General features: G+C 45.1%; 1 protein-coding gene across 6 annotated transcripts; it reads right to left on the bottom strand.

The window, feature by feature from the left end:
* TBCEL (tubulin folding cofactor E like) lies at positions 1 to 27,210 on the bottom strand. 6 transcript variants are annotated; one of them, XM_028707697.2, is made up of 10 exons: positions 27,070 to 27,210; positions 21,990 to 22,102; positions 21,441 to 21,619; positions 21,039 to 21,188; positions 18,389 to 18,528; positions 15,743 to 15,924; positions 13,470 to 13,726; positions 12,262 to 12,388; positions 9,464 to 9,580; positions 1 to 2,963 (listed from the first exon to the last, which is right to left on the bottom strand). In XM_028707697.2, the coding sequence occupies exons 4-10, from the start codon at positions 21,169 to 21,171 to the stop codon at positions 2,645 to 2,647; spliced, it is 1,275 nt and encodes a 424-aa protein (XP_028563530.1). In that variant the 5' UTR covers positions 21,172 to 21,188; positions 21,441 to 21,619; positions 21,990 to 22,102; positions 27,070 to 27,210; the 3' UTR covers positions 1 to 2,644. The 6 variants fall into 6 exon arrangements, with proteins under 6 accessions (XP_028563530.1, XP_077775648.1, XP_028563528.1 ...); XM_077919522.1 differs by lacking the exon at positions 27,070 to 27,210 and adding an exon at positions 23,007 to 23,925; XM_028707695.2 differs by lacking the exon at positions 21,441 to 21,619.
* Positions 27,211 to 27,897: the final 687 nt, after the last annotated feature.

Here is a 27,897-nt window from a genome sequence, read left to right as displayed (position 1 = left end):
TTCTTCAGTGAATGCCTTCATAAACTTTTAATATGTGGAATGTTTCCTTCTAAGACACAGACACCTGTGCAGTCGGATGTCCACCAGTTACAAATATTTCATTAAATTCCTGTTACTACTGTATAAATATTGGGCTTGGAGATGGGCAGGAGGAAGATGGGAAATACTGTTCTGCACAACCCAAATGGCCACTTCTTTACAGTCTAAAGTCTTTCAGCGGCCCAGATTACGGGGCTAACATACTTCATACAGTAGGTCCACAGATAAAATAATAATCTAATATTATTACACAACCTTATCTTTCAATAAAACTTTGCTTTATAATAAAATATCTTATTAACATTGCCATTTCCCGTTATGTGTAAATATACATACATAGATACATATACCCACACACACACATCATAAACAAAGCGTTGGTTTGGAGCTTTGCTACCCAAATGGACAGGAAAGAACCTCAGCTCTGTCTCAGCTTATAAAGCCCAGTGCCAGTTCATCAACACAATGTCCTGGAATGACTCCACATAATACATAGGTAATTATTTCTTACTGGAGTCAGTGAAATAAAAGAGAATGGACTACCACATTCCACATGCAAGCCTTGATTTGCTCTATATTGCTCATCTTTATATGGTCATAGGAGAGGAGATTTGCATTTTTTTAAAAATCCTGCCCTCTTTTCTACGCTTGGCGTTCAGGCAAGACTTTTACCATAAATATAAATAAAAATAAGATTACTGGGATTTTGTTTTGCACACCGCAGGGGAAGAAAATGCACAAACTCTGGGATAGATGTACGTATATAAAAAAGAAGCCCTCCCACCAGAGAACAGAGGAATTATGGGAAAGAAACCTTGCATGAGAAGCTAAGTAAGGAAGGTCAAAAGTTTATGGGTAACAAGAGCTTAGCGACACTGCTGGGGGGGCGGCGGCGCTGGGAAGCCCACTTCCTCCCTCCCCTCCTTTAAATGTACATGTGTAAAACTGAGCGATTCTCCAGTTTTCAACTTGTCAAGCTGACAGATGAGCATGGAAGGGCACTGCTGAGGGAGAGAGCCCTGCCTGATTTACAAAGCAAGCATTCTTCAAAAAAAGAAAAGAAAAAAAGATAGATTTCCCCCCCTATAAGAATCATAAATATGTTGAGCTACACGAAAGTGGGTAGAAGACATCTCCAAGAACAGGGGGTGGCCTTTTACTCTTTATGACAGTTTCCTATGCTCCTCAGTAAATTGTGCATCCGCCCCTTCTCACAAGATTTGGGGGTGGGGGGTGGGCTTGCTTCTACGGCGTGTAAGGGGAGCTCACCTATGTTGGCCCCGCAAAACTCACCACTCCAATACACCTTTCAAGTGGTAAAAGGCAAGGCTAGAAGACTGACTCATGCAGAGACAGGACCCCAGGGACCTCAGAGGACCTGTACTTCTGTTGCATCTCTGCGTTGGCTTTAAAAAAGTGCTAATTTATGAGCAAACGCTGGGCGGGGAGAAAGGCCTGGCCTTTGGTTTCCACTGCGGTGTTGCAGCTTAGCATAGGTCTTGGATTTGAGAGACTCAGGTTCAGATTGCCAGTTAGCTGTAAAACTCCTTGGGTGACCTTGAGAGAGCCATTTTCTCCCACAGGGTTATCATAAAAGAAAAAAGATTTTTTTTGTGGGGGGGGGGGAAGAAACATGTACCTCACCCACAGCTCCTTGGAAGAAGGGTATGATAAAAGAATGCTCTGGTTTTTTTTTTAAATGCAAGGGTTTTAGGGTTCTTCAGCCACAGTGAGGATGGTGACAGTCCGTCAAGAGCTGCCTGCAAGCTGAGAGAGGTATCTCAGCAGTGGAGAGCGAGCCTTCACGAAACAGATCGAACACATTACCGGGTGACCAACATGAACTTGCCCATGAGACAAAGAGGCTCCCATTTAAATGCCTGGCACTATCTGCACTGAGTCTGGCCCCTACGACACCCTTGAGAGTCAGCAAGCCAAAAAGGTTATGCAAGTGATTGTGATTTAGCAGAGTGCCTTGCAAGCCGCAGTGTGTGTGTGTGTGTGCGCGCACATGTCAACCCCTGTCAAAGTTTTGATCTCCTTCAGCTTAAGTGAAATCCAGAAGGGCACTGGATATCCAGTAGACCAAAGTCTAGTAAAACACTGCTTATAGAACACCCCCCTTCCAACCTAACCCTCCGGGAACAAAGAGATTCAGAGGCCACCCAGGTGAAGGGGCACCAATTCTGCCACTTGTAATTGGAGCCCGGCTACTGAGCCACACAAAACCTTTTCAACACGTACCCTGTGTATGGCCTGAAAGCCCGAGCTCCCCGACTTGAGTGACTGCAAGGACCCTCTTAAAGCTTTGAAGAAAGACTTTCATGCTAAGTTCACAGGAATACTGGAGCAGTTGGGGAGAAACCAAAGAAAAGCCGCACACACACGCTTGAAGTCAGTCACCTCCTCTTAACAATTCACCGCCACCGCAATCTGCACTGGGTCGCAGCGCACCTCTCGCGGATCTGGGCCTGCTGGAGAAGCTACCTGGTACGTATAGAAAACCAAACCTCAAACGACAAACCAAAACGAATCCCCCCACTTCCAGAAAGTCCTCAATTTGCCTACATGAGGTGGCCGTGAACCCCCTGGAGATGGGGGCGGGCTATTTGGCTTTGGAGTCCACATAGATTTTATCTCCATCCCGAATGCCGTAAGAGTGCAGGGCCCGCGAGTTGTACTTCATCTCCTCGGGGCCGAAAGGAGCTTCGTGGTCAAAGTAAGTGACATGCATGTTGCTGGTCGGGAGCTGGACCAACGCTTTCAATTGTTTCTTTAGTTCTGCTACCGTCTGATCCAGGCGTATGGTCATCTCCTCCACCTGGTCTCTGAAGTGAACCTCGACTTTGGCGCTGCTCTGGGGCCGCAAGTCCACCACCGCCAGCTTTTCCAACTTACCGTATTTCGTCACTAGCTCATGATACCTGAGAGAGAAAGAGACGGGCATTACAACCGGTGCCGCAAATCCCCGCACTCAGTGCTCTTGGCTGTGAAGTTGCCTTATTAAAATAATTCTTGCATCAAAGCGCTTCAAGGAGGCTAGATGCATAAAACACAAAACAGAAGCTTAAAATTAAAGCAAAAATCACTGGAACGGCAGAGGAACTGATAAAAACAAGAGGAAGAGAAATCCCACTACAGCAGCTTCAAATAACCTGGTGGGGAGAAGAAAGGAAACATTATTTGTTTGCTGCCAGAAGGGACCAACAGCAAAGAGGACCAAGAAACCTTTAGGAAGGACATTTCAGCACCCCAGAGCCCACTATGGGGGAAAGGTATTAGTCACTGTTCCTCAAATTGTCAGGGGGCCCTTAAACTTCTGAAGATGAACTTAAAGAACAAGAATGTTTGAGTGAGAGGAGATAATCCTTTAGGTACCCTGGATTTACAACATTTTGAATTTTTAAAAGGGTCCAGAATCTGGAACTGGACCCCCCAAACTATGCAGAAGCCAATGGACTTGTCACTTCTATGCTCTCAATTTTATGAATTTCCCTGCTACAACTTTTAGGAAGCGTTTCTTGGAATAATAATAATAATAATATTTATACCCTGCCCATCTGGCTGGGTTTCCCCAGCCACTCTGGGCGGCTTACAGCATATATAAAATACGTAGTAAAACATTAAGTATTAAAAACTTCCTGATATGTTATTATGTGTCATTAAGTAAATTAACTGGAATTCTTGGGACTGACCCATGCAGTGAGAGAACTGTAAGATTCGGGGCAAGCCCAGAGTGGTGATTGTGCACAGCACTGCTGAAACTCGCTGTTTTCACTGTTCAGAGGGACTCTCTTATGGTAAGCAAGCTCAAAGCCCTGCTGGTTGCTGCTGATGGAACATTCTAACAGCAACAGGCACACAGAGCCTTGCGGCTCCTGAATTTCCACCTTAGCAGCGCTGCTAGTGACCAAGAGTTCTTTGCCGTACTAGTAAAAAGGTAAAGGGACCCCTGACCATCAGGTCCAGTTGTGGCCGACTCTGGGGTTGCGGTGCTCATCTCGCTTTATTGGCCAAGGGAGCCGGCGTACAGCTTCCGTACTAGTAGGCAGGCACATAACCCAAGTGAGGATGCAGCAGTGACAGAGCCTCGCCTTCTGCTCTCACTGGACATGCAGAGATCAGCCCTTCTCCTCCTAATTCTTTCAAAGTGAAAAGGCTACATGGTTTAACGTTGCTTTAGTAGCTGTTAATATGACTTTCCCCTACTTTGCACTCTGATCTAGGCAAATGCCCTGCATTTCATTCCGCCGTCAAATATGCCATCAAGGTATCTGTGTCCCCCCCCCAAAAAAAAAAAAAACCAGGAGCGAAGGGGAAAAGACGAGAGCTGTGTCTGCCTGGACAGTCATGAACCTGCTCAGCAAGTTTCTCCATCTTCCCAGAGATGCTCTTTTGTTCTGGGCTCCTGGGTAGAGAGAGAGAGAGATCAGTGTTTCCTCGCTTCTCCCCTCCCATCGCCCTCACTTCAGGTATCTCTCCGATTGGTAATGAGGAGGCAGAGTCTCTTCTGCCGGGGCTGGGAAAGTGGCAAAAAGTCAACCCGAAGCACAAGGTAATTGAAATAACAAAGACAAAGAGCGGCTGAGAGGAGGTAACATTTCAGAGTCTCCAGACGATGCCCGGGACTGAAAGCTCCTTTTGTCTCCTGTCCGGCTCGGGGGCTTAAACGTGATCGCTGCTGTGTCACTGCTCCTGTCAAGAGGATGATGGAGCCTGGCAACGGAAGAGGGAGGCCCCCCGAGGGACTCATGTTAAATGTAGGAATGCTCTCTCAACAGCGAAGCCTCTGTCTGCCCGGAGGATGAGGTAACCGACGCAGTGCGCTATGATTTCCCCAGCATCTTGGACACAAACGGCCTTTATCAGGGCGGAAGGCTCCAGCAGAGGCAGCTGCGCCTGCTATTGCAAATCGGCAGATAGGATCGGCCGGCATGGGAAACTATTACTTGGCAAAGATGGAGGAAGATACGCGTTTTCGGAAAAGGAGCCGTCGCCTATGACTGTAGTGGGGAAAGTTAACGGGGAAGATTCCCAGAGTGCTTTTCAACACTTCTACCTGCACCAAGCACTTTGTAATAAAGTATTATAATATTGTAGCAGCTTCCACGGCTTAACACAGCATGGCCCCCCCAAACTGCTTCTGTGGTTGTATAGAATCCCCACGACGGGGTGAGCTCCCGTTGCTCGGTCCCTGCTCCTGCCAACCTAGCAGTTCGAAAGGACATCAAAGTGCAAGTAGATAAATAGGTACCGCCCTGGTGGGAAGGTAAACAGCGTTTCCATGCGCTGCTCTGGTTTGGCAGAAGCGGCTTAGTCATGCTGGCCACATGACCCGGAAGCTGTACGCCGGCTCCCTCGGCCAATAAAGCGAGATGAGCACCGCAACTCCAGAATCGGCCACGACTGGACCTAATGGTCGGGGGTCCCTTTACCTTTTACTAGGGCAGAGGTACAAGCGACAGAACAGTTCTGGACAAAAGCCTGCCTTATACGGAGTGCGGCGAAAGCGCACTTTTGAGAGTGCTTGGAAACAACATCTCAATCAGCAGAGGTGCTGTTTCTGTTGTCCCCAGGTCCAAAAACCATATAGGAAAAAAACAAGCAGGCTAAGAAGAAAGCAAAATGAAGCAGAAGAATTGGAAACTTGGGGCTACAGAAGGATTTCCTTCAACTTGGCTTGAAACTACTGAGAGAGGTAATTTCTAAGGCCGGCCTGTATCCCAAAATGAGAAAGATGGCAATTTTCAGTACATTTTGCTTCCCGCATTTTCAGCTTGGCTCTCACATGCCTAGCATGAATGCTTTCATATGAACAGCACATCTGCATAGTGCTGGATCAGCATTTCCTACAAGTCATGGCCCTTAAAAAAAAAAAGCATCCTCACACACAAGTTTCTAGCAATCTTGTTTGCAACCAAAATTCTGAGAACGATGAAGTGTCTTTCATTTTGAAAATGAATAAAATGAATAAAAAATGAATTTAAAAAAATTGAAACAGCAAACCTAGGAACATTTTAAATGTTACCAAATGATATAATTTAAATAACTATTTAAAAGGGCCCATTGAAAGGAGAGCAGTGACGGGGCATTTCAACACCTCAGTGCTGAAACAGAAAATATTATTACTATTACTATTTTATTTATTTACATCCTGCTTTCCTCCAGAACCAGGACTCAAACTGGCTAACAAAAATTCAAACAGACATGGATAAAGCACGTAAGCTAGAAACATGTTAAAAACAATAAAAAATAAATTAAGCTATAATAAAATTAAAAGAATGTTAAAAACAAATATGTAACATCTAGCAAACAAATCTCATAAAAACAGCACGACACTATTACAAGCTGCTTTCTTTTGCAACCTCCAGCAGATGAGGGTAGGTAGGGAGACGCAGAGCAGGGCCCCAGTAGTTCTCCAGGATCAAGTATAGTAAGCCTGCAGCTTATGCATTTAACTTGTGCGCATTAAGTTTTGCATGCTTGGCAAAGTGAATGAATGAATGAATGAATGGGGGTGGGTGGGCAACCAGGAAAAATGACTTTAGCATCCCCACCCACCATTGAACCCAATGTGTATTGACTATACACAATTTTTGCTTTAGGGTCGATCCCTGAAGCATAGCCCCCATGTAAGTTGTGGGCTTACTGTGGATTCATATCACAGGAGGCAATTCTTCAGACACTGTTTGCTGGCTCAGAAACCAGGTCATTTGGTGGTCTGGAATAAAAAGTCAGTGCCCTGCATTGCTATTTGTTCTTCTGCACTACAGCTGCTATGCTTAACTCCTCAAGCCCCAAAGTTCTTGCAAAATTCAACAATGTGACTAAAGCATGTGATTATTATTTCACTATATGTATGTCACATGCAGGACTCAACCAATGAATTAAATGTCGTTGTTTTGGGTGCGTAGGTGCAGAGGACTGACACTGCTCATGTAAAGGTCACAGCCCTGGAAGAACTGGAGGGCTAAAGAGAGAGAGAGGCTTTTGTTTGTAATATGGGCTGGAGAGGGAGGCCCAGAATGAAATGGGGTGCAGGGTGGGGAAAACGTACACAACCACAGGTTGAACATCGATCATGGGCCAAAGGTCTAGGATGTGGAACCTGAACCCTTGTCACTGGGGAGACCACCCCAGCCATGCGCAGCCTCGTCCATGGATATCCCTGAAATGGCACACTAGCTCTGTGGAGCGGAAAAACAGCTTTCAATGGGCGCACAAGTCTTTTAGAGACCCCACACAGATGAGGGCATTCGGACAAAAGGGCCATTGAGCACAGAAGGATGGGAGGGGTTGCAGCATTTTTAAAAGGCTATGAACCGGGGAGCAGGTGGGCGGGGGGAGGATCCGAGCTCCCCTTGCTTCCTACGTGAAACATCTTTGGAAAAGGCAGAAAACAGCTTTCTAGAACGGAAGCAAAAATCGACACACAAAATGACAATGATGCTAGAAAAGTGTTGAAAGAAATATTTCTTGACCATTTGTTGGGTGGGTGAGGGAGGGCGAAACAAAAACCTCTGGGGGGGGGGGGAAATATGATTTGCTTTGTGGGGTAGTGGGGGAGGAGAATTTATCAAAAAAATTCAGGGTGGAATTGCCACTTCTGAGTGGCCATTTCCTCCCTGCCTTTTCAACATTAAGAAAAGCCATGTGGGGTGATAACTCTCTCCGTAGGTACCCAAAGGCCGCACTTCCTAGAATGCCTTGCAACATCACATCACTCCAAAGCATTCTGGGAAGTGGGGTTGATGGGAAACGTCACAATGCTCCCTCCAGGTCTTCTTGTTTGCCCACACTTTCTGGAGAGATCCAGCAAGGTAAGCAGCAAACAACTCCTGGGAATTTCAGAGGAATTCCTCCCCACTCACACAAGGAAAGCAGGAGAAGAATGGGACATACTTTTTGAGAAACGAGGGGAGAGGTGTTTCACCCCAACCTTAAATGGAACACCCCACAGAGGGTCAGATTTGAGCATTTCACAATAGCATGCCCCCCCATTCCAGAGGAATGTACGATTGTTAATGCAGAAGCCAAGGAGAAACGGTTGCAATATATTTTGTACAGGGAGCGGCTGTTTTAGCGCCATCCGGTATGTGCACGACCGTGCATTCGCATGTCACGCTGAACCTGAAAGTGACCCACAAATGTCATTAAAAGGGGAGGGATGGTGGGTTTGCAGGCTTTTTAAATGGTGTTTCAAATATACACGATTTCACTTGAACGTAACCCCCAAGTAAACAGGGAGGTGCCTGTATTGTTCTCCAAGCAAGTTATTCATAGGGGTCACACAGACAGACCCTACAGTCTTCCACTCAACAGGGCCTCAAAACACAGCAGGACATTTTGCCACAGAACCCTTTGCAAGTCAGAGCTCTCCCTCAGCCCTTTTCCTCCATCCCTTCTGGCCTGCGTTCCCACCCTCAACCCACTTCTATGGATCTCGAAAGACTTTCCCCTTCCCTTTTACAAGACAGCCTGCTCCAGGAAGTGCTGCCCTGTGGGCTGCTAGTTGCACACCGTGGCATTTTTAAAAAAGTGTTTGAAGGATTCCTTTAGACAGGTTTGCACACTCTGGTGCCATTAGAGAAGGCTGCCACCAAGTTCTATCAGCCCCCATGCTGGAGTGGCCTCTCTGCAACTGGGCCTCCTGCCGTCTCCTCTTAACCCCACACCTTTTTCCAGCGGTCAGGTCAGCCTGCACACCTGACTCTGCCCCAGAGAGAGAGAGAGAGAGAACAAGGAACCCTTTTCAAAACTGCTCTTGTGCTTGGGAATGCAAAGTGCCAACGAGTGGCCAGGCATTCCAACTGATGGCTTGGAGCATGGCCAAGTTTTCGCTCCTTTGCGAAGGAAGGATGAAAATGGCACACAGGGGATGCCATCGAAACACATTCGGTTTGGGCACATACGTCTCTGGAGCTCAAGGGCGCTTAAACACCAGATGGCAAGAGGATTAGCCGCTGAGTGCTGGCACCGAAGTGACGGACTGGAACCCATTCCCAGAGGATGCTGACTTCTCAGGAGGGGCTCAGCTTAGTGAGGTGGGAATATCAATCGCCTACACAGAACTAACAGCCACATCCTGCCCACATAAAACTGTAAGGTGCCAGGGACACTGACAATATGGTCTAAATGATAAACAGGTGAAAATATTCACACTTTAACCATACAATTTAACATTTGTCTAGCATTTTAGATTCAGCAATCCTTACAACACCCTAGAAAGGAAGGTCAGTATTATTATATCTACACTGATGACAGATAGGGCAAACAGGCTATATGGCTATCCAATGAGCATGTGGCAAAGGCGAGATCTCAGTTTACAGCTTACCGTTTCTAGGAACTATGGTACATACATGACTCAAGGACTTTAAACGAACTCATTACCTATTCTAAAACTTCTGGGATCAGAAGTTCTCACCTGAAAGGGGCTTCCTCTTGTGGAAAGTCCATGTAGTAACGAATAAAAAACCTCTCCGAGTCCTCTCGCTCTCCTTCCAAAATGACACTCCCGTTCAGCTTATTGATAGATGGTAACCTGCCATGTTCAAAAGAGGTGGAAATGTTACCATCTCGAGAAGGGAAAAAAGAATACCCCCCAAATTTATCAGACAACAGCAAAATGATGAGTATTGCGTTCCCAGGGGATTTCTCCAGATAATTGAAAACATGAACTCTTAAAGGAAATGTGTTTTATTATGCAGGTGCCTTGGCGAAGAGAATTTAATCCGAAACCACATGTTACAATTTGAACATAAATGCATATGTGACAGGATTTCAAAAGAGGTTTTTGTTTTAAAAAATAAATACTGGCACCCAAAGTATTGTAAGTTCAGCAAGGCGTTTGTTAAGTGTTGCCTCCTGATTGTGCAGAATTCAAACAGAAAGGCAGCCAACCCTCAGGTAAGGACAGGAAGGCAAGTTAGAGACGCAAACGTTTTGGTGATGTCTGATAGCGGTCTACTCCTAAGACTTCCACAAATGAAAAAAGGAAGGGGGGGGGGGAGATGGGGAATTGCTGAATGTTAGGGAGGTATTTTATGATGCAGTGACTCTCTTCACACAAAGCTAAGCCAAACTGTGGCTTAGTGTGAACGTGCAGGTGACCAAGCAGAAGATGGTGGCTGCTGTGTTCCTCTGTTGGTCGTCCTCTTTTTGTATTACCCAGAGCTGAGTCATGGTATGTCTTAGTGCATCATTGGAACACAGGCTTGTGCTTCCAAAGCACAACTCAAAGTGGCAATTCTGAGAGATAAGGCCATGAACGTCCTTTCCTACATGAACCTGATCACTTCATGAGATCTTCAAAAGAGGAGCTCCTTCAAAGAGTTCCACACCTTTGGAAGTTAGGGAGGCAATCAACAACAAGAAGGCCTTCACTGTTGCAGCACCCAAACCATGGAACAGTGGAATGAATTCCCTTCCGGGACGTGCCCTCTCGGTGCCTAATTTGATGCAGTTATAGGACAAATGAAAGCAGTTTTGATTTACTCAAATTCTTGGAAGGATTTGCCACTAAATGTTGTAATAATGGTGGTTTCTGTTTGAGATTTTGCATTTGGGGAAAGGGGGTTATTTTTTTTAATGTATCTTGTATTTTTATATTGTGATTTTATGCCGTAACAGCCCTGAGACCTGTGGATATGGGGCAGTATACAAATTTAATAAAGTATTATTACTATTATAGTTTTATGATTAGATGAAATACTTAAATCGAAATAATTTTTTTAAAAATTGTTTCCATAACCTACTTCAATAGACAGAAAAGTGGGGCATTTATCTTTTAAACATGTAAACAAAGCTATATACCGTATTTTTAGCCCTATAGGACGCACTTTTTCCCCTTCAAAAATGAAGGGGAAATGTGTGTGCGTCCTATGGGGCGAATGCAGGCTTTTGCTGAAGCCTGGAGAGCGAGAGGGGTCGGTGCGCACCGACCCCTCTCACTCTCCAGCCTTTGGGCAGATATCCGCATGCCCTGTGAGCTTGGCGGGAGTTCCCGCCGGGCTCCCTAGGCTTGTGGATAGCAGCCTGCATCCGGAAGCCTGGAGCGCGCTGAGCAGTGCACCCCGGGCTTCGGGCAGATATCCGCAAGCCTGGGGAGACCGGCGGGCTCCCTAGGCTTGCGGATAGCAGCCTGTTCTGGGGGCTGGGGAAACTCGGGCTTCCCCCACCCCAGCCCCGCGCCTGGGGGGGGGGGAATAATTTTTTTTTCTTTATTCCCCCCCCCCAAAAAAACCACACACTAGGTGCGCCCTATGGGCCAGTGCGCCCTATAGGGTGAAAAATACGGTAATTTTAAGTTCCAAGTGCAGAGTTTTAGCCATGAACATGTTTAGCCAAGATGACAGATTTTATGCAAAGAATACATACACTGAAGTTCGTTTCAGCAGCACCTAGCCTATGTTGCTAGCTTGTAGCACACATGGGATAATTCTTTCATCAGACTTATTCCCAATAATCCAAACATTCTTAAAAAGAGCACAGCTAGCCACAAGAGTTCAGGAACCTGAATAAGGCTTGTAGATCAACACTGTCCCCCAGAACTGTGGCTGAGTTCGGAACAGAGAACTGCATTTACGGAAAAGGACCTGCTGAGCGCTTGAAAATAATTAGCACTCAAGAAATCTGCTTTTGACAAGTGAGGAGAACACTACAAGGCATGCTGATGGATGGGGACTCCCCCTCAAAAGATTTTGATGAGTAAGGATTCTATTGCCCAATCCCCAACCAAGCCAGGACAACTTCCTTCCTCTGGTACTCAGCAGTGCACTTAACCAAAACTGAGGTAACAGCTTCGACTCAGAAAGCTTACTGGTGGTCTGATTTCCCCATAGTTCCTTCCGTTTGGATGCAAGGATGGTATTTTGGCATGTTTAGAAGCAAGGTGGCAGCTCCTCACAATATGTGAAATAATTTAACACCCACAAGAGAATATTATTTTCTGCTTCTATCTTCCCTCCAGGAGTAAAGAGTTCAGAGTTCATACGACTCAACAGTTGTCAACTCCACATACAGGCTGTTTCCCACAGCTACTCCCACACTCTACCTCCTCAAATACCTGAGACATTCATGCTTGCTTTATTCATTCATTAATTTTGTATCTGGCCCTTCCTCCCAATGGAGCCCAGAGAGGCATCAAAAGGTTTAAAGGCCACACTATTTTGGCTGCATTAACCCAGAATCAACCAAGAAGAACAACAAAAAACATCTGCAGACCTGGCTATTACCAGCTTCCTGCGCTCCTCATTGGTGTATGGCTGAAGGAGAGGAATGCCCAGTAACCTCACTTCCTCGAGCTTGGGAAAAGAATTGAGTTTGTCGATGTCTCCCCAGCACTGCAGACCTGCTTTAAAGAAAGGGAGTGTTCAGGGAAGGAAGGCGTCGGAAAGGAGCAAATCAAAATAATTGGGTGTTCTTGTGTCTGTGCATAAAATTGACTGGGGAAAACAAGGAGACGTTGACATTCCACCAGTACATGTGCAATCAGAATTATAAATTACTCTCAAGCCTCGTCTATGGATGCAGTCAAATCAGGTAACACGGTGGATTGGACTGCTTCCATTTTTGGGTGGACGTGGCAGAACATTTTTTGAATGTTCACCCATGTAAACGTATCTCAGTCTGATGTGATGAAGACTGTTCTATCCTCTCAGGATTCTAGTATTTCATGACTGCCTCAGTTTGCCAAATGCATGGACCTAGCCTGTCACAGAGGCAAACCAAGACATGCTAGTGAATCAAGCAGAAAATCCCTTTGGTGTCCAACTCACCCTTCTCATACACACACAAGCAGTAAAAATGTAAGAAGAAGCTAAACTAGGTACAGGGAATCTTTTGCCTTTCAGATGCTGCACAACTACAACTCCCAGCATCCCTTGGCCAATGGCCATGCTTGCTGGGGCTGATGGGAATTGTAGTTCAGCAACATCTGGAGTGCCCCACTCCTGACCCATAGGGCTTGAGGAATGGAAAAAATGAATTTGAATTCTAATGAGATGTGCCATCCTCATTTTTCTAAAAAGCTTGTATCTCCCAATACCCTCTCCCATCGCTCCTTGTCCATGATCACAAAAAACAATCAAGAGCCAGTCAACTAGGCTAATACATCAATGGTAAACAAGATAGTATTTCACAGTACAGTAACTTCATGCTTTAGGAAACTGCACGGGCAGATGCTGAAGAACACTGGTCCACTGAGAAATAAGTGATGAGGTGTAGTTTAGGAGTCAGCAATAAAACCAAAATAAAATTTAAATGTGGGCACAGACCAATGCTTCCTTCCTTCTCATTACCATATTAACAAGATCATATTGACAGAGGCAGCACATTCAATTGCAAGATTTGAAGTGTGTATGGATGTTAGAAAGATTTATAGCAAGTCTTAAATCTGGATCCAGAAGGGCATGTTTCACTGGGGACCTCACCTGACTTGTGCAGACTGATGGATCGCAAGTGTGGAAACAGCCTTGCCAGAGAATCTTCTGAGTCTTCAATGGCTGTCAGGTAGTTATTGGCCAGAACCAGCGTGTCCAGTGATGGAAACATTATCCCCAACTTTCGGATTTCAGTCCAGTCTTTGAGATTATTGTCAGTTATGTGGAGCAGCTTGAGAGAGTGGCAACAAACTGGAGAACAAGACACCGTTTTATAGTCGTTAAGGCACAGGAAGAGTTCCTCCAAGCTGCAAGAAGAAAAAATTAAATGTTATTAGATGTCCAAGGCTTCTAGTGAAATAGAAATAAGTTATAAGTTGAAATATACATTTTTTTAAAAACCAGAAGCATTTTTACTTGGTATTATAGGTCAGGACATTAATAGGCAAGATGTTAAATTGTTTTTATATGCAACAACTGCGGCAAGAGTACTGTTAGCCCAGAAATGGAAACAAGAAGAAATTCCGACGAAAGAAGAATGGCAGACGAAATTAATGGACTATGCAGAATTGGACAAAATGACAGGAAGGATTTGAAACCTGCAGGCCCAGAGATTTACAGAAGATTGGAAGAAGTATATGAATTATTTGAAGAGCAACTGTAATTAACAAATTACGCTAGTAGGACTACAAGAAGTTTTGTAAGGAGAAATATACGAAGTGTTACAAAGTAGAAAAAGATAAGAGATACTGGTAATGAGTTTGAAATGTAATAGGGAAGATAAGAAATGCATACTGAGAGATTAGACTGGAGAATTTTCAAACAGGATTGATGGAAGTCAAAAATTTGAATAAGATGTAAAAGTATGTTTAATTACTGTTGAAAATGATATGTTAAAAAAACTAATAAAAAATTATATATATATATATATATATAAAAGAAAGAAATAAGTTATAGACATGCAGCAGAATGAAGTGGTAATGTAGTTTTCCTGAACTGTCATGTGTTAGGCTGAAGGCAGGAAAACTGGGAGCAAAACAAAACAAGCCTTGCAACGTAGAAAGTTTGCACATTAGGAATGTCAGCCTAATCTCCCCACACACTGCCCCAGACTCTCTCACTTCAGTGTGTTGAAATGTCCTGCTACCAAGAAAAAACAAGCAGTAATGAATAAGAAACAACCCTGCCCCACCACAATCCACAGGCTGGGGGCATGTATAGGGAGGAATGACACCGAGTTGGAGCCCATCCAGAATGCTGCAACCAGACATCTAGATTTTTAAGAAAAAAAATTTGCAAGGAGATCTTTAACCAGAAGCTGTCAGCCAGCCCAAGTTTTTTGGTTTTGATAATTGAATAGCATCTCAGAAGAAAAGAATATATTTACACCGGACCACCACCATTTGCAAATCAAGATTGGGGGGCAGGGCTTTGCATCAGTGCACTTGGCAGTTCAGAGTTAGTGCAATATTGGAAATAACATTACGTGGCACAAATCCTTTCAAATACAGCAGAATGAGGTTGTGGACTGTTCGGGTGACAGGCGGAGCACAAGTACTTCTGAATGCTCACCACCACATAACAATAAAATCCCTGAAAGCAGAAAGGTAGCACATCAGAGAGAAAAGTTCTAGTCTGGCACTTTGCCTATGCCGAAGAGCTACTTGCAGGGAATTTGTTGCATTCATATACTGTACATAGACTCCTACCTGCACTTCAAAGTGGTTCAACCCACTCTACCACCTTATTACATGGCACTGTGTAGAACGGCCCTATGTAGGGAGCAGAGAAGAAGACTTTCTTCTATATCAGGAAGTCCTGGTTCAAATCTTCACCTCTACATGAGCTTGCAAATTAACCACCTCTTTTGTCTAAGGTTAAAACAGCTCAGCATCCTGCTCTACCTTACTGAGTAGGGATTAATGCAGCTGAAGCTCCCTGAACATTCTAAAATATGGCATACATGCAAACTATTTATCATAAATGCAACAGGCTGCTAACAATGACAGGCTTCGAAACAGCCACTCGCCAGACTGATAGCAACAGGTTGGAATCAACTCAAGCCGGCATTACTAACACAGCTACATGGGGGCAAGAGGACTAGTACAACTTTTTGAGCTACTAGGTTAGTTATGTCCATTAACTTCAGTGGGTCTACTCTAAGTAGGACTAGCAACCCTATAGCTCTTTTCCTAAATGAATTTCACAGCTGCAGCAAGCTTTGAACTGGGGGCTTCTGATCCAATGCACAAACTTCTGTTACTTGCTGTATGATACGCCAATCTGTCCTTAAAGGGCACCTGCCCTTCCTGCTCCAGGCTTACTCTGGCAATTCTTGCAGTATTGTATGGACCGTTTCCCAGGATGCTTTGCTGTTGTTGAGCACAAGTTTCCGAATGCCGGCAAAAGACCCAGCACACGTCCTCTCTAAGACCGACAGATTCAGAGGGTTGGAGCTCAGGTTCAGAAACTCCAGGTGGGGGACGTTTGACACAATTTTACTGACCTGAGCAGAGAGAGAAGAGAAAAAAAAAGGAGAAAGAAAAGCATTATCAGGCAGTAATCAAATCTCAAATATTCTGTCCATGGGGGCTGGGATAAGGACAGGTCAGGATGGGACCCAAACTCCCAGTACGGCTCACTGACTCAAAGAATGATACGAATTCTAACAGCATTCAAGATAGTTATCTGTAATTCATACCGCTGCTATTCGCAGATCTAGATTGATTGGCTAATTGCTTGTTCACCTCAATGCTTCATTTAATTACACTCTTTTTTTAAATCTGTGATAAGGGGAAAAACCAGATCGCTGGCCGGCTTCATAAAATCTACTTGAATGACAGCTAAAGGGGGAACAAAATGCCTCTCAAGAGCCAACATTGGTCAAAAGGGCTATTTCACCAAGGGTTATTCATTGTTTCTGCCATCTTGCATGCACTGAATTCCATTTCCAGGAAAGAACTTTTATTCCAGAGATTCTGAGTTTTCATTCTGCCCCACTCCACAAAGCAAATTCCTAGATCTCTTAGGGCTTCAGTTTGAAAAAAAATCAAGCAGTTCTGTGGTCAGAAGGCTGCAGCCTTCAGGCAATGGACCATCATCTCATATTGTCTCTGGCTTTGCATCCCTATCGTGAGTTGCTGCTACAAACTTTCTTACCCACCTCGCTCTCTCTCGCAACCAAAAGCAACCTCATTTGAATATGCTGCAAAGAGACATGGTACAAAACTGAACAAATTGTCGTTAGTAGTACTGGCTCAAAGAATAGGGAACGAACCTCAAGTCTACAACCAGGCAAGTGAGTTTTCGTGGTAGGTGGGTCCTGAGACGATAAAGCAATTGGGGCATCAATGACAGAGGCTATGTAGTCGGGATTGTTTTAGAACCAACAGAGAACCAGGGTGTCATTTCAAGTGGAATGTACCCACAGCTCAGTGGCAAAGCAGCTGATCTGCACGTGGAACAGTCATGGAATAACAAAGCTGTAGAGTGGGAAGGGACCCCAAGGGTCATCGAGTCCAACCTCCTGCAATGCAGACATCTCAGTCCAAGATTCAATTGCTGGCTTTGCTAGTTAGAAGACTTTTGGCTTGCCAGACTTGGAAATGTCCCTTGAAAGGCCCCTGCCAGTCCTAAGTTTCAGGCCCTGAAGGGCTGTGACCCCTAAGGTTTGCCAACATATAGCATGAATGGCAGCAAATGACCCACATCTTCACATATACACATTCCCCCAAATGCCTTATGTGAGCACATGTACCACAGCCTCTGGTCTCAGGATTAGAATATGCACACAGTCTGGTGGATGTGAAAATGACAGTGGCAGTGAGCCACTTCCGTCATGTCTGTCTTTGACTTCCCACACCTCCTGTGTCGTCCGATCTTGACGATCATGCTCTGAACCATGGGAGAGGGCACCTTGGTGTACGGCTTGTGGCTTCCCAGGGATACCTGGTTGACCACTGTGGGAAGTGACGTGGGATGCTGGGCTGCTCTTACGTTCTTACAAGACAAGTAGAATTTTCAGACCTGACAAACTAAGGTTTGCACAAACCATAGTTTGCTTACAAACCAAGCCCCCACATCACAAATTGATTCCTTTTTCACATAAAAACGTAATTTGTCAGGTCCAGACAAAACGGTAAACTGCACTTTGCCACCATCTCCTCTCTTGTGTCTGAGGGAAGGGGGAAGATGGAGCACATGAGCCTGGGATCTCAGGCCTTTATGTGCCGATGTTTGAATGCAATCTTTGTTGCTTTCACTGCAACAAACTAACATGGCCATTCCGCTGGACGGTCATGACCACGAGACTGGCGTACTATTGACTGGAGCACATTCAGAACTCCACGTAGGTCCAAGTAGGCATGATTCAAATTTCTCAAGGGTCAGGGGTGGGGTGGGGTGGGGAAAGACAGTGACAATTAAGGGCTTTCAGAATGTTGGATAAGAGGGTGCAGCAATGTTAGCTTCCAACCCCTCTTGCCCACTGGTCCAAGTATACTGCTAGTAAGGAATTCATGAAGCTGATTGACCTCTTTGAAACCATCTTTCCATATGCTGGTAACAGCCAGGTATGTTTCACAGGCCAGATGGAACCCCAGAGAAATTGAACAGGTACCAAGTTAGAGGGCAACTATCTCCCATATGGTAGGTGAAACTGTGGCAGCTTAGCAGGAGCCACACAGCGCAGTAGACTGGTGTTGGGTGCCCTAAAGAGACTCATGAGCTGAGAGATGGAAGTTAGAGTAGGCCTTACTGATTCAGGAAGAGGAAACTCATGCTCCAGGGAAGTTGGGAGAAGGAATGGAATGCGGGAGAAGTTCAAAAGCCCCCCAGATAACAAGCTTTGGGTCCATCACAATAAAGCTGAGCTGGCATTTCCAAATGTGAGTTAGAATCCACCTGGAAGAGCCAAATCTGCCTGCAGCAAAAGCAGCTGTCCGTGTAACTGTTCAAACAATCTCCTCTACCTCATGCCAGTCTTCTAGTTTATTGTCAGACAGATCCAGTTCGGACACATGAGCACAGAAGGCAGCGATCTCATTCTCATCCCCTGCACAGGTTATTCCACAGCTGTTCAACACCAGCACACTTGGGAGGTTGAGACGATCTGGAAAGGCAGAAATGACAGCGCATTAATTTGTGGGGTGGTCTCATTTCAGCAGATGAAGAGAATCGCCTGTACAAGCTAGGGGAAGCCGAGTCAGATCACACGATAACTGGCAAAAAAAACTGCTCAATGAAGCAATGGACATTCATAAGCAATTTTGCCTCATCAGGCTTGTTTATGTCAACTATATGTGATAATTCACTTGCTACAAAGATTCAGGCCTTCAGGTGCTTTTCTTCCCTGCAGACATTTTATAGACACCCATAGGCAACAATAACACTGAGACTGTCCCAAAGTCACTTAGTTCACTGGCCTTCAAAAAAAGATGGCTGATGACCCAAAACTGGGTTCTGCTCAGAGCTAAGGCTGCTCATACTGGTGGCACCATTTCTAAGTTCTGGAATAAGGAGGAGGAGAGAGAGGGGAGAGGGAAAAGACAGATGTAGCCAATAACTACAGTTAAGAATTAAGTGGGTTGCATATGTAGGTTGAGATTAACAGTGGTCACCAGACATGAAAAAGTTGAAGACTACTACTTTATTCAGGATGTCCCCATGTCAAGGACTGCAAAATCACATCTGGTTCAGCATCTGGAATTCCCAGTAAGGGTGCACTGAAAATTCATCCTGATTGTCATTCATATGTGTATACGGGTCAGTTATTTTTGTTTTCAAGGGCTGCTTTCATGATGCTTTATTGACATGCCATGAATTGCCTCAGCTCTCACTTGGTGGAAGGAAGATGTCTTATAATTAAAAAAACAAAACCCAAATTTGCGGTTGCTATCTAGGGCAGAGTGGACCCATTGAAACCAATGAGTTTTAGTCCTGCCTGACTTCAGTCCCTTGAAGTGGAATGCTCTCCCCAGGGAAGTTCACCTGGCACCTTCATTTATGCACCATTAAGCGCCAGCAAAAACATTCCTTTTTAACCAGGCCTTTGGTTGATTTGATTGACATCCTATGGCTTTTTATAGTTTGTTGGGGGGGAGTCTTGTTGTTGTTTTTATTTTGATTATGTATTTTGTGGTTTTATATTCTGATTTTATTCTGTGAACCACCCTGAGACCTGTGGGTATAGGGCGGTATATAAATTCAATAAATAATAATAATAAAATAATTGATTTCAATAGTTCTCTGAGTAAGACTGAGTCAGATGCCACTCTGTAAATAGGAATTTCTTATGAGGCTTATTTGTTTGAATCATCCAAATTTGTTTTCGTGTGCTTTCAATTTTGCTGTTCTCCCGTTTTTAGATTGTGTTTCTGTTTTAATGATATATTGTCCTGTTTTTCAAACTGTAACCACTTAACGATATTTTTGAAATACTAAGCAGTATATAAATGCTTTTAAATAAATAGATAAATTTTGATTTTGGTGCAAAATCATGACATGTGTACTTCTGAAGACTGAGTGTAACAGTCCCAAACCTGAGACAACCTGATCACATACCCCAGTTCAGGATCCAGCTTTTGCGACATGATGAGTTCATCATGAGTCCAATATGCGCAAAAATTGTATTATGCAACCAGGTGGTTATTCTGAACAGGATCCCAAACCCCATTTAAGATGTCAGAGACGGTGAATTATGACAACCACTGAAGAGGGGAAATCAGCAAGAACATTCAAAAAGACTGTTTGCTGAATACGCTCGATGGCAACATCAAAGATAGAATCATGTAGTAAGCTCTTACCTCCCTGTATGTTAAAGTGCTTCTATGTGAACAACAACATAATGAGTAAGAAGGTGAACAGGGCAAGTGTAAGATCCACTGTGCATTTTGGGAGCTGCTGAGCAGAGGGGAGGGGGCAGTTTGAGGGATACACATCAAATAAGAGATGGGCAATCTGCTACAACATAGACAGTATTATTTTAGCATGTTAGAAGACAGAATAGGTTCATGGATAAGGTGACCTTTTTATCATTTCTAGGCCCACAAATGAAGACTTTAGAGCAGCATTTCCCAACCTTGGGCCTCCAGCTGTTTTTGGACCACAACTCCCATAATCCTCAGCTAGCAAGACCAGTGGTCAGGGATGATGGGAATTGTAGTTCGAAAACAGCTGGAGGCCCAAGGTTGGGAAACACTGCTTTAGAGGACTAGCCTGGAAGTTTTTGTTAAGGTGACTCCATTGTGGCTCATTTTGAGTGACATATGGTGCATTCTGTCCTTGACTGACTCAACTTATTTCTGCTCTTTTCTGTCAAACTCAGTTACCATCATTTCCACCCAAATAATTTCCTCGTTCTTCTCCCTTTGGGGATGGTTGCGATACAAATCAACCTGACAGCACTTTAAAATTACGGTGCATGGTATTTTGGGGGGGGGGGGGGAGTTTGCATTATAGAAATAAAACTAGTTCTACGTTTAGCCACTCCCCCATTCATATAATTGGAAGAAAGATTGAATAAGGAACCCCATCTCTAACAACTTTTCAACCATGTCCCTTGGAATGTCAGACAAGAGAATCACACTCCTACGTAAGTCAAGATGCAGCCAGAAATTGTACCTTTCATAGGTGAGCCCTGAGGTGTAGCTGGGACATGAACGCCCATTCCAGGACCACGACGGTACGGGAAGTTTTCGGGGCTGTATTTCTCACAGAGAACTTGCATGAAACTTCTCCCACTGGGCAGATCCATGGTCCCTTCCTGAAACTCTAGTGTTCGGGGGTGGGAGACACACAAACAAAACCAAATTACACTTTGTAGCAGCGAATATCAGGATCCATTCTCCTACTAAAGCGAGACCAATTGGAAAAACACAAGCAAGCAGTCGTTCTGTCTGTTTGGGATTGGCTGTCAGGAATTCCCCCAGCTGTGTACTGTAAGAAATAAAGGAAATGTGAGATATAATTGACAAGGGGCCACGGGTGCACAAACACACGTGTGCTGGCAAGTGTCTCCCTCACCTCTGGGAAGCACTTGGGAGGCGTTCCAAGCAGTTCAAGAATGCGGCAGACAGCCACACTCAAGCCCTCCTTCAAAGTTTGGAGCTGGCTGAGAGATGTCCTCTTAAGATTATGCTGCACTCCAGAGCTGTCCTGAAACTTTGTATGATGCTAGATATAAGACTCTGTTTGCCGCCGCACTGGAGGAAAGGAAGGATCCTGTCAACCACAGGTTCTGGCTAATCAAAGATCTGTTGGCCCCTGCCTGTGAGCCAAACAAACCCATTCAACAAAGGTTATCAACTCACTCACTGCTGTACGTTCCCATCAGCCTCGCTCAGGGATGAAACCTAGGAAGCTCCTTTTTACCTGGTTAGGCTACTTGCCCACCTAGGCAGAGAATGTTTACATGACATGCTACCTGATCCCTTTGGGGTTGTGTGCATATTTTAAAATTTGACAATTATGAACCACAGTAGTCAAAAAGACACATAAATGAATACACCTTAGGACTAACCAAGCAGAATACATTTACAGTCCACTATAACCCTATTTCAAGGGGTTACTTACCGGTCTCAGCATCAGCTCTCCCTAAATTAACAGATGTGAATCTCAGCAGATGGCATTCAGGAGAACCCACTCCATGTTTTCAGAGGAGAAACATCACATGTCCATGTATTTCACTGCATAGGGGTTTTTTTTGGGGGGGGGGTGAAATGTGGGTGAGAAAAGGAAGACTGTAAGCAACATTATTTGCTTTGAGAAAAACCTAACAATTTGATTCTCTCTTCTAAAAGAATAGGGCTGTATCCAATGTTCTCTGCCTGCCAGCAAAAGGGCCCCTAAGCAAGAGGAATCCAATGCAAGAATTACAGATTGCACAACATTCCTCTGGCACAAAACCTTTCACCAGTGATGACAAATATATTGCTAAGTGACTTTAAAATAGCACTGCATTGGATACAACCCATAATAGCAGCCTTTCTGGATCAAACTAAGGTTCATTTGATCTTGGAAGCAGTGTTAGAACCTTAAGATATATAATCTAGGCCTGACAGATCAAAAGTCATGTTTTGCAATAGGACTTTTTGGTTCCTGAAATTCATTCTGATTGTGCAGATATAATATACCAGGTAGAATTCTACAGGGTGTGCTGCTAGTGTGTGTGAAAACAGTCAAGATCCAAGGATCCCCAGGCATGCGTCTCCAGATGGTGGAGATGGCAGGAGCCATCCTGGTGCCCAGGCATCTTCACTTGGTTGCAAGTGGCCATAGCCGGATGCAAAATACACCTGGTGAATTTTGAATGCTGCTTGGAAGAAGGAATGGGCACTAGCTTAAGTGAAATTCATGGAAGATGAGTGTGTCACCAGTATTGTGCTGCAGGGGCCTTCAGCAAGAAAACGGCCTTCAAGCCATGCGTGTTGACTTCCTGGATGCATCTGGTTAGCCAAAGTGGAAAACAGGATGCTGAAGTACATGAGCTTTTGGCCTGACCCAGCAGGGCTAATGGCAGGAACACTACTATGCAATCACTGCCAAGTGTTGGTTTAGCCTGTTTTCCTATTAAAGGCCTCATTTCCTTACCAATGATGTAGCCTTGGTAAGGATTCCTTGGTGCTTATATTTGATAGCCCCAAATTAGGAAGTTCTTCCAGCAGAGTGGTAGATAGGTCATATCCCAATTGCATCTTTTCTGGTATAAAAGAATATTAGCAGCTGCCTACCACACACTACAACATCAAACAAAATGTTCCTGAAACTCAAACGTTTCTCCTTTAAGAAGCTAGTATTCTACATACACACAGGAATTTACTGCAGCCTGTTTTAGTGAAAAGAACACAGAAATAAAAATCAAGAAACTTTACGGAGGAGTTATTAAAAGTGAAAGGGTTCTATAGGTCGAACACCAACTGCCACTTCTGAGATTTAGAAAGGTATATTGTACTGATCATCAGGCTTACTGGAGTAATTTTATCACAAAAACTCAAGTGACAATAAATCCATACATGGGAGCTGAGTAACCTTTTATCCAAGTGTACTTCCCCCCTTGAAAAGAAGCAAACTTAAAGCCACTTGCACTTTGAGAAGCAGAAATTATTAAAGAGACGGGCCTCAGCTTTAAAGATGGAGAATGCAAATGAAAAAGTCAATCAGAAGCAAATTATTTCTTCAGTTTTTCCGAAGGACACTATAACACTACTGAGGAGATTTTCCTGGTTCCTCTTTCCCAAGAGTCAGGATTCAACTGAAAAAAATGTCCTCAATGAGAAGCTCTAAACTACAAGAAAAAGACATGCCCTTGACTTAATGGAGCTGAGCTATTACTCCCAATAAGTGGATTCTTTGGAAAATCTTCCATTATGACTTATCTATACATACTACAAATATACCAAAAGGTTTATCATATTGTTAAAGTATATACCATGAGCAGAAGTACCTTCTTGCATTATTTAGCTACAATACACCTTCCAAGGTATGTATGGTGTATTAGGGGAGGGATAGTACATCTGGTGGGGGACACATTGTGCTTCTTCTGGGGTTGTTTGTCCACTTTTGGTCCCCACCCTGCACTCAGCTCTCACCTGTGGCTCCTAGAAGCTGTCAGCATGTTTCAGGAGCCACACCCCAGGAAATGGCTTTGACTGGCTGGCTAAACCAGGCGAGGGTAGCCAATGGGTTTCAAAACCCTTGGTGAGTTAGGAACTTTCCCTGCATGCAAAGACAAGCTCCGGCGGATTGAACAGACAAGAGCAATAATCTCTTGACCAACAATAAAGAAGGCAGTTTTTGCACATGCTGTAGAGGGAACTGAGGAGCAGATAGGGCTTATCAACCTTAGAAGGTAGAGAGAAAACACTGATCCCAAACCTCCATTGCTTTGCACGACATCTTCAGAAGAAAAAGGAGTAAACCCTACACATATCCAGAGCAGAGTCCCTAAGCCAGTTGGATGGTGTGTTGTACGCCGCCTTCCAACAACAACTGCAGCCAAGCTGGTGCCAAATGCATTGCTCTGCTTTCCTTGGAACTTTTTTTTTTGGTGAAGCTTAGCTGAAATGAAGGCTGGCATTGACTATTTAACAGAGGAAGCTGCTAGCTGTGCAAAAAAAGTTATTTTCAGTCTTGCTACTTATGATTTATTTTCATCGGAAGTTTCCATACAAGTCAGTCATATGTTACCATAGGCAATGCTGGGCTAGGTAGACATATGGTGCCATTCAACCAACCGTCTTAGGGATTCCACTCTGTAGGGCTTATACCTAAGTCTTTTCATCTCCCAAATACATCCCGCAAGGCAGCAGACGGTTAGGATCAGTCTTCCTTCTCCTACAGCGGCTACTTTCCCAGGTTGACGAACCCCATCCGTTCCTCACTTCCCTCTACAGCACATGCAGAAACTGCCTTCTTGATCAATGGACCCACTCTTGGTCTCATCCACTCAAACCGCCATGAAGGGTGAAGTCCCTAACTCACCAAGGGTTTGAGACCCATCAGCTAACCCTCCTCTGGTTTAGCCGGCCAGTCAAAGCAGTCCCTGGAGTGTGGCTACTGTCACATGCTGACAGCTTCTAGGAGCCACGGGTGAGAGCTGAGTGCAGGGTAGGGACCAAAGGTAGGCAAACTAACCCAGGAGGAACACAATGTGTCCTCCACTGGTGGTACTGCCCCTACCCTAACACCCAGACACCAGAAAAAAGCAGTAAAGAGCCCAGGGTTAGAAACAGAATGCTTGACTAGGAAGGTGGACCGTGGACTGATGTAGCTGGGAAAACTTTTATGTTCCTTTTTCTTGAAGAGAAAAGTGCAGACTTCCTGATAGCACCTCTCATATTTGGAAGTAATGTACCAATAATTTCCTGTTTTAAATTACTGTTTCAGTAAATTCCATTACAGCAGAAGCATACTCCTAAAAGCTGGATATTAACTAAACATGCACCATTTGTTTGCTCTGTGATGGAATGGATAATGACAGCCATATGACTATTAGAAATGCAGAAAAACATATTTAAATGATTAATACCTAAAGCACCACGGTCCTTCTAATTTGCTAGTTATGCATTAAGATTTAAGAACTAATACTAAAAAACAAAACAAAAAACCAACTTCACACCTAGAAGAGCTTTTTTCAGGTCAGCCAAGGATATGCAATGTGTGTCCTTGAATGAGTCGCCATTTTTAAATCTAAAGTCTATGCTGTGCAAAGAGCAGGCATATCAGCCTGTAATCTGAAACGGCTTTTGTGAGTCAATAGATCAACAATAAGTAATCTCATAACCAGCCCTCTCCAAACCTCAAAATTGACAAAACTAATGAATATCAGAGGGTTTTTGCCTTAGAAAAACCCTAACATAATCAAGCTATGCCAGTGCCAGAAGCGTCAAGTTTAGGTCTTCCCCCAATTAATCAGAGAATCAAAGAACTGTAGAACTGGAAGGGACCCCAAGGGTCATCTAGACCAACCCCTTGCCATGCAGGAGTCTCAACTAAAGCATCCATGACAGATGGCTATTCAACCTCTGCTTACCACAACCACCTACTGGGCACAATGGTGTGTGCAAATGGGAGAGAGGAATTGCCTTCTTTCTCAAAAGGCAAATGTGTTCTTTTTGGCTACACACATTGTAAAATGAAAGTTGTTACTATCTCAAGCTAAACATCAGCAAGAACTTTCTGACAGTAAGAGCTGCTCAACAGTGAAACAGACTACCTCGGGAGGTGGTGGACTCTCTGTCCTAGGAGGTTTTTAAGCAGTGGTTAGATGGCAATCTGTTATGCATGCTCTAGTTGAGATTCCTGTATTGCAAGGGTTTGGACCTGATGGCGCTCTGGGTCCCTTCCAACTCTACAATTCAAACAGAAGCAATTTTTGCCAGTGGAAGTTTGCCCCACCAGCCTCAGCACTGTGCCTTCATCAGCTCACTCTGATCCACTGTGCTTTTTCTGTCACTGTGGTCCTCAGCTGCCCCGATGCTATAGCCTTACAACTTGTGCAAACCCACATCGCTTTCTTGTTGTTGTTTTACGGCAGAAGGTTTGTCCCTAATGACATCTAGTCACCCTAGCCACCCAACCGTTCCTGCTCTTAAAATCCTAGGGGTGCTGCTGGATCAGGCCAAATATCCGCCTAGTTCAATATCCTGTTTCTGAAAGCAACCAGTCAGGTACCATCTTACTTAAATACGGTATGTTGTTCCAGCGTCTTGTTCCAACCAGCCTGATCATTCCAGGAAGGCAGCACCGCCACCCTCACGCTTCTCGTTTGATTCCTACATTTAAGTACTTCAGAAGAAGATTACCTCTAACTATTTCTAATTATTTATATCAGGCAACACGCAACCCCTCCCCCCGCTGCTTAACAACAGTTGGCACGCCAAATGCCCCGGGGGAGGAGGGACTCCAAAGCAAGGGACAAAGGTGACCGCCCCCCCCCCAATGCTTAGAGGTAGACTGCCTCTGAACATAGAGGCTCCTCGCACCTCAGCAACCTCTTCCATTCAGGTTTTTAACCCCTGCCTCTCCGTGTCGGGCCTTCCTGCCTGCCCTGACGGGAAGCTGGTAGAGGTGGGGGTGACATTCTCCAATACCCCCCCGACCCCACTCCTGACTGAAACCATTGCACCGTCCCCCCCCTCCCCCTCTTCCTCACCGGGACCCCAACCGCTTTTAGGCTACCCGTCCAGCCGCCTCGTCCTGTATTGACCCGGAAACAGCTTTGCTCAGGTTGGAAGAAGCAAAAAAAATAATAACCCAAACATCACGTGACTTCCCCAGCTTCGGGGGTGGGAAGAGAACAGGTCACGTGAAGCGCCTCCACGGCGAGGCGGAAGAGGCGAGCGGTTACCATGGAGACGGGAGTGGAGGAGGAGGAGGAGGAGGAGCCTCGGATCCGGCCTGCGACTGCACGTTTCCCGGCAGGCATCGCGCGCGCAAAGCGGTGTTCTCCTCGCGTCCGCGCAGGCGCGCGCCTCCTTTGTCGAGCGGCCCGCCCTGCTTCCCGCCTCTCCGTCCCGACCTTTAGCCGCCACCGTTGGCGCCGCCGAGGGAGCGTCGTCGGGCGGCTACGTAGTCCGAGGACTCCTCTCCCCTGAGGCGGGGAGGCCGGCAGCGGCGGCGTGACGCTCCTCAGCCACATAATTAGGCTTTGTGAGGCTGGTGCCTCAGCCGCGCTGCGGTCGGAGCCTCTTCCAGCTACGCACGCGCGCAGGTGTTAAAAAGGAGCTGAGCCGTTGGAAGGATGTGGGCCCGGAACGGAGCCAGTCCACACCCTGCACCTAAATCACTTCAAGATGCCTCTGCTCTCCACAAGCCGCGCAGAGTAGAACCATACCATTGTAGAGTTGGAAGGGACCGCAGGGGTCATCTAGCCGAACCCCCTGCAACCCATTGTTATAGGTTTAATTCTAATATATTAAACTACGGGTCTGAAATAGTACAGGAGAATAATCCCGAAACCATTTTGACTTTTCCCAAATTG

Source organism: Podarcis muralis, chromosome 15, assembly GCF_964188315.1.
Source record: "Podarcis muralis chromosome 15, rPodMur119.hap1.1, whole genome shotgun sequence".
In the NCBI taxonomy this organism is placed as follows: Eukaryota; Metazoa; Chordata; class Lepidosauria; order Squamata; family Lacertidae; genus Podarcis; species Podarcis muralis.
The sequence above is the reverse complement of the archived record's forward strand: the minus strand, read 5'-3'. Positions and strand labels throughout refer to the sequence as shown.

Bases quoted from the DNA above. Each gene is read 5' to 3' on its own strand.
- TBCEL (XM_028707697.2), bottom strand. From the start codon at position 21,171: ATGGATCTGCCCAGTGGGAGAAGTTTCATGCAAGTTCTCTGTGAGAAA. The intron at 12,389-13,469 runs GTGAGGTCCCCA...TCTTTAAAGCAG, and splicing joins CATCAGTCTGCACAAGTCAG to GTCTGCAGTGCTGGGGAGAC. The intron at 2,964-9,463 runs GTGAGAACTTCT...TTTCTCTCTCAG, and splicing joins CAAGAGGAAGCCCCTTTCAG to GTATCATGAGCTAGTGACGA.